Here is a 6,712-nt window from a genome sequence, read left to right on the forward strand (position 1 = left end):
TTATTTATCTATATATACCTGTAGCTGCATTATTTACCTATCTGCTTATCTTCTAAGTACATATGTATGTATGAATCTAATTTATGTGTCAATCTATCTATTCATTGAAGTAAATACGACAAATTTGACCTTTTCATAAGTGACCATTTAATTTGCAATCGATGTTCATCACTACCCTTAGGTTAAGAATCAATAAACTATGGAGTCATAGAGGTATCATTAGCAGGCCCGTATTTAGGAAGGGGGCCCGCCCTCCCCCTTGAGATTCATTTTTACCGTCTCTCTCCTCTTTACTATGGGAGGCACTCGAAAAATTTAGATCACATATTCAACGTTGCTGAACTTCAGTGATACGTGAGATCGCAGACCCGAGGGTAAATGATTTGATCCTTGCGCAACCACTACTTGCTATTTGACCTCTGTGTTCTCTGTCGGAGACTTCAGTATAGGTTCCATCTTCTAATCAAATACATAAGTATCTTGAAACTTGAGAATACCAGAAGGTCCAGAAGTGTCTGGTAAACGAGCAAAATAGAAAACTAATAATAGTGCCCAGCAGCCCAGCAATACCCTTTATGCCTTTACTATTTCGTCTATTTAAAAATGAAAAACACACTTTTAGAATGCATCTGTTTATCAAAGAGGAATCGACTTGAATTGAGTGGAAAGACATCTGTTATCCATCAAATACGGATTGAATTGAATTGAAAGGCATATTATGTTCTTTATCTCGAATTGATTTAAGACCTTCCTGCCAGAAGTGCTAGACAGGTAGGAATTGAATTGCCAGTAATACACTGCCTCGCCGGAAACGAATTTTACTATGGTTCGTTTATCAGAGACTCAATAGTTCAGCTTATTATTACCTACAAAATATGATTATTAGTATTATTACTATTAATAATATTATTCAGAGATTCAGAAACTTTAGTATTCCGAGAGCAACAATTTGAAGATGTTCAAACACACAAATATACATACATAAATGAAACACAAGTTACATTTATGTGAAATGGGGGAATTTGACTAGATTCGTAGGACCCAGGGTTGTTTGCCCCTACATCTAAGCCTCGGAGTGGGCGGGATTGGACCAAGTTTAATACCTTGTGGGGCACACATTAGTGGTTCAATGAACTGTAGAGCTCACGCAGAAAAAAGACCCGTGTGGAGTCCCCCATGGTCGGAACGGGTTCAAAATCCAACGAGTGAAAGTCCTTTATGGGCCAAACATGTGTACCGAATTTCATCAAAAAGGGACAAACCGTTCATGTGTTATGGCGACACAAATAATATTGAAAAGGGTTCTCTTCAGAGACCCCTAACGACCCTTTTCTTAGCCCAGCCACTCACTATCAGGTAGACCTGACAGGTACGCCTGATCAGGTCTTCCCGATAGTGTGTGTGCTCATCAGGTATCAGGTAGACCTGATAGGCGGACCTGATCAGGTGTACCTGTCAGGTCTACCTGATAGTGAGTAGCTGGCCTTACCTTCAGCGTTACAATTGACGACCTGACACAAATATTTGGAAAAAGCTCCTCTTCGGAGACCTCTAACAGCCCTCTTCTTACGAAATGGAAAGTCAAAAAGTCTTACCTTCGGCATTACAATTGGCGACCTGATCGGGCCAATCACACTGCACGGATTGTTCGTTGAATGCCAAACCCTCCGGACAGTCCGATATAAATCCGGCCCCGTTGGCGCAGTTCAAATATTGGCCGCACTGGTTTTCGTCACCTAGCTTGTACATGCCGAACTGATGAGGGCACTGGTCCGTGGGGTTGGGGGGCTCTGAAAATGAATAGAATCGCCTGTTAAGGGCCTTTCCCACATACCGTTTGGAAAAAAAAAATCGTGTCGTACGTAAGTGACCAAGTGGGAAGTGGGAACACTCTCATTGAAATGACATTGCCTATGCGTAGAAGCTAGTTTTCGTCAAATAACTTTAAAAAGACGCTAACTTTGGTTGGAAAAACTAGGTAATAAATGGGGACTTTTCAAAAGAAATTCCTATGTGCAATGTCGAGTGTACAGGACTACAACACCCTTCAGTAGTACTCACGTAGCCCAGTGCGTCCTTCGCAGTCCACCTCCGCAGGGTACTGGCAGGGGTAGGTCCCAAGCGGCGCCTTCGAGTTGAACAGGAGACCTTCTGGACACAGCTTTTCCCGGCCGATCCCATCTTTGCATTCGACGTAGGCGTCGCACTGCGTTGGATTTGGATACCGGGTGTTCCGCTCCGGACAGGCCACTACGGGTCCGTCTAAAATAAAAAAATAAATAATAATAATAAAACGAAGTTAGGGAGTGAACGAAAAGAAAAGAGTTCCAAGTTTTTTTATATCGTCAAAATTGCGTTTGTTAAGGCCGGGCCACAAAGTGAGTTTAAATAAAAAAAAAAAAAATTATGTTTAAGCTTTAAACTCGCTTTAAGCAATCTGATTGGCTGAAAATTTTTAAATCAACCAATCACATTGCTTAATCCGAGAGTTACACTTAAACTGAGTTGAACCTCGCTTTGTGGCAACCGGCCCAAGTTTTATATCGTCAAAATTCGGTTTGTTCAAGTTTTATATCGTCAAAATTGGTTTTGTTCAAGTTTTATATCGTCAAAATTGGGGTTGTTCAAGTTTTGTATCGTCAAAATTGCGTTTGTTTAACTTTAATGTCGTCAAAATTGCGTTTGATTAAGTTTTATATCGTCAAAATTGCGTTTGTTCAAGTTTTATATCGTCAAAATTGCGTTTGTTTAACTTTAATGTCGTCAAAATTGCGTTTGTTTAAGTTTTATGTCGTCAAAATTGCGTTTGTTTAAGTTTTATATCGTCAAAATTGCGTTTGTTTAAGTTTTATATCGTCAAAATTGCGTTTCTTTGTTTCATTGTTTGTTCCATTATAACTATCAAACAGTTGGTCGAGCTTTGATGAAGTTGGAGAGAAATATTCCAAACATAAAGGAAATTCATCGATGGGCTTCAGGGGACCCCTGAGGTGCCCTTTCCCTGAATGAATTCCTCACAGTTTTACTGAACGGCTAATTTGTATACCTTGTAGGGAGACGAGACAAGCTTTCAGCAGCGTTTTCAAAATTTCCTTCCTTGGGAATTGAATATTAAATGGGAGGCAAAAAATAAATTAGAATACCTCCCACCACACCGCTGCATCCAACTCCCTCTACTGCCAAGGCCAGCCACTCACTATCAGGTAGACCTGACAGGTACAATTGTTCAGGTCTACCTGAGTGTGTTCGCTCATCAGGTATCAGGTAGGCCTGACAGGCGGACCTTTTTAGTTGTCCCTGTCAGGTCTACCTGATAGTGTGTGTGCTCATCAGGTAAACCTGACAGACGGACCTTTTTAGCTGTACCTGTCAGATCTATCTCATAGTGTGTGTGCTCATCAAGTATTAGGTAGATCTGACAAGCGGACCTGTCAGGTGTACCTGAAAGTGAGTGGCTGGCCTAAGCCTTTGCGTCCTGCTTCTTCTATCACTAGATATTTCGCCCTCCCAGACCCCCTACGTAAAAACTGACCGGTCGCCCAATGAAATTTGCAAACTGTTAGACCTTTAGGGAGTTGGGATCTACTAGGCGCTGGATTTGGAAGTGGTTTGAGTAAGGTTGGTGATGTTTTGAGAGTTTGGGTAAAGTGATGAGTGGTGTTTTGGTTAATTCTATTATGTGCGTTGTTATTTGATCTCTTCTCAGTTTCTTTGCTTCTGTTTCATAAATTTGTAATGGACTATGGCAGATTTGGAAAGCCCGATTCTCCTCCTCCTTCTTCTTCCTTCTCCTCCTCCACGTACTCTTCTTTTTCTTCTTCCTCTATTCTCCTCCTATTATTTCTTCTTCGAAATTAAAGTTGTCCTTAGATTCTCTGAACAAATAAAGAAGTCATTTCAAGGTGTCAAGATGAACTTTAGAAACAAGTACAATTGTTCAGGTCTTCCTGAGTGTGTTTGCTCATCAGGTATCAGGTAGACCTGACAGGCGGACCTTTTTAGCTCTCCCTGTCAGGTCTACCTGATAGTGTGTGTGCTCATCAGGTAAACCTGACAGACGGACCTTTTTAGCTGTACTTGTCAGATCTATCTCATAGTGTGTGTGCTCATCAAGTATCAGGAAGATCTGGCAAGCGGACCAGGTGTACCTGATAGTGAGTGGCTGGCCTAAGCCTTTGCGTCCTGCTTCTTCTATCACTACATATTTCGCCCTCCCAGACCGCCTACGTAAAAACTGACCGATCGCCCAATGAAATTTGCAAAACTGTTAGACCTTTAGGGAGTTGGAAGCTACTAGGCGCTGGATTTGGAAGTGGTTTGAGTAAGGTTGGTGATGGTTTGAGATTTTGGGTAAAGTGATGAGTGGTGTTTTGGTTAATTCTATTATGTGCGTTGTTATTTGACCTCTTCTCAGTTTCTTTGCTTCTGTTTCATAAATTCATAATGGACCAGGGCAGATTTGGAAAGCCCGATTCTCCTCCTCCTCCTCCTCCACGTACTCTTCTTTTTTCTTCTTCTACTGCTACTCCTCCTCCTTTTTCTTCGACTTCAGCTGTTTCTTCTTTTTCTTCTTCCTCTATTCTCCTCCTAATATTTCTTCTTCGAAATTAAAGTTGTCCTTAGATTCTCTGAACAAATAAAGAAGTCATTTCAAGGTGTCAAGATGAACTTTAGAAACATTCTAAGGAAGAATATCCAATAACAACCGAGTACACTAGTACTATGTGTGTATTTATAGCTGTATTATTTACGTATCTACCTATCTATCTATTTATCTGCTTATCTCCTAAGTACATATGTATGTATGAATCTAATTTATGTGTCAATCTATCTATTCATTGAAGTAAATACGACAAATTTGACCTTTTCATAATTGACCATTTAATTCGCAATCAATGTTCATCACTTACCCCTAGGGTAAGAATCAATATACTATGGAGTGAGTCATAGAGGTATCATTAGCAGGGCCGTATTTAGGGAGGGGGTGAGGGGCCCGCCCTCCCCCTTGGGCTTCACTTTTACGTTCTCTCTCCTCTTGACTATGGGAGGCACTCGAAAAATTTAGATCACATATTCAACGTTGCTGAACTACAGTGATACGTGAGATCGCAGACCCGAGGGTAAATGATTTGATCTTTGCGCAACCACTACTTTTGCTATTTGACCTCTGTATTCTCTGTCGGAGTCTTCAGTATAGGTTCCATCTTCTAATCAAATACATAAGTATCTTGAAACTTGAGAATACCAGAAGGTCCAGAGGTGTCTGGTAAACGAGCAAAATGGAAAACTAATAATAATAATAATAGTGCTTATTTATACTGCTCGCATAGGACTGAAAAGTCCATTTACTCTAGCTGTAGGCTACTACTATTATTGTGGTCAAATTCTCAAAATATATTGAGGATAAAATTCCATACCTCGGCTGGGATTGAACCCACGCCCTCCTGTTTACCAGTCGAGCGCCTTGACCACTACACCACCGAGGCAGGTAATATTGCCCAGCAGCCCAGCAATACCCTTTATGCAGTTTATGCCTTTACTATTTCGTCTATTTAAAAATGAAAAACCAATTTTTAGAATGCATCTGTTTATGAAATAGGAATCGACTTGAATTGAGTGGAAAGACATCTGTTGTCCATCTAATACGGATTGAATTGAATTGAAAGGCATATTATGTTCTTTATCTCGAATTGATTTAAGACCTTCCTGCCAGAAGTGCCAGACAGGTAGGAATTGAATTGCCAGTAATACACTGCCTCGCCGGAAACGAATTTTACTATGGTTCGTTTATCAGAGACTCAATAGTTCCATGGTCTTTCATGAAAGCCTTCGGATCGTCATACCAAAGTCCAAGCGTTTCCTCACACAAAGTGAGAACTCGGCAGCGGACATGGGAACCCCACTTGATTCTTCCAACTTAGAAGAACTTTTTGTGTAATCTCGTTTCATAAAATAAATATACATACTTTCGAGATTTGATATCACAGCAAGGATATCCATACGCGAGTCAAGTCCCGTACACCACACACCAGCTAAGTCCCATAGATCAGACCTTGTTCTCGTTATAGTTTCACAAACTCCTTTACACCGGGCCCATGTCTGCTGGCATCTTTAAAGCCTCATAAAGCCTTCCTGATAATAATTTTCCAACCATTATTATTACCATTAATACTATTTTGTTTTATCTTTTCCCAAGGCAGAACTTTATTGTCTTATAAAATAAGTAGCTAACCGTCTACCTCGCCTCTTCCACCTCACCGAATGCCTTCTAAACCGCCAAGTTTTATACCATTCGAGACTAAAAACGTCATTAAAACATGCCTCCGTTATTGTTTTATTACGAGCGGAAGGGGTTTTTTCACTCAGAAAAACATTTGCATATTTTCTGGCAGTCATCAAAAGCCATTTCTTCAAACCCCAAGGTTGTCGTGTTCTAAGAATTAGAATTTTTGGAGCTATCAAACTCTCGTTAAAGAAAACGATGGGGGCGACCTTGGGCTGGATCAGAGCCAGAGTAACTGTAGCAATTATGAGAGCAGCTAGTATGTGTATCTGGGGGGCTCGCTCGAGATTTATTTCGGGAGAGAGTCTCCTCGGATACGAAGATGGAGTGTCCTGGTGGGGATTAAGAAACGGGTCATATGTAAGAGCGGTCCCCGTTTGATCATATAAGAGAAGAGGTGTTTTAGTTTGTTCGACTGATTTTTAATTA

At 40.8% G+C, this 6,712-nt stretch overlaps 1 protein-coding gene across 1 annotated transcript; it reads right to left on the minus strand.

Moving 5' to 3' along the window:
- Positions 1-459: 459 nt before the first annotated feature.
- On the minus strand, positions 460-6,000 carry LOC103513734 (protein obstructor-E). Its single transcript, XM_026826722.1, has 4 exons — positions 5,967-6,000; positions 2,062-2,262; positions 1,596-1,790; positions 460-515 (listed from the first exon to the last, which is right to left on the minus strand). Exons 1-4 carry the CDS (start codon positions 5,998-6,000, stop codon positions 460-462), a joined length of 486 nt encoding a protein of 161 aa, XP_026682523.1.
- Positions 6,001-6,712: the final 712 nt, after the last annotated feature.

This window comes from Diaphorina citri, unplaced genomic scaffold, assembly GCF_000475195.1.
Source record: "Diaphorina citri unplaced genomic scaffold, Diaci psyllid genome assembly version 1.1 scaffold41, whole genome shotgun sequence".
NCBI classification, from domain to species: domain Eukaryota; kingdom Metazoa; phylum Arthropoda; class Insecta; order Hemiptera; family Psyllidae; genus Diaphorina; species Diaphorina citri.

What these genes read in the sequence shown, in the direction of transcription:
- LOC103513734 (XM_026826722.1), bottom strand. Translation starts at nt 6,000, where the DNA reads ATGGATATCCTTGCTGTGATATCAAATCTCGAAA. An exon ending in CGAAGGACGCACTGGGCTAC is followed by an intron (nt 1,791 to 2,061) that starts GTGAGTACTACT and finishes ATTCATTTTCAG; the next exon opens with AGCCCCCCAACCCCACGGAC. An exon ending in CGCCAATTGTAATGCCGAAG is followed by an intron (nt 516 to 1,595) that starts GTAAGACTTTTT and finishes CTCGTTTACCAG; the next exon opens with ACACTTCTGGACCTTCTGGT.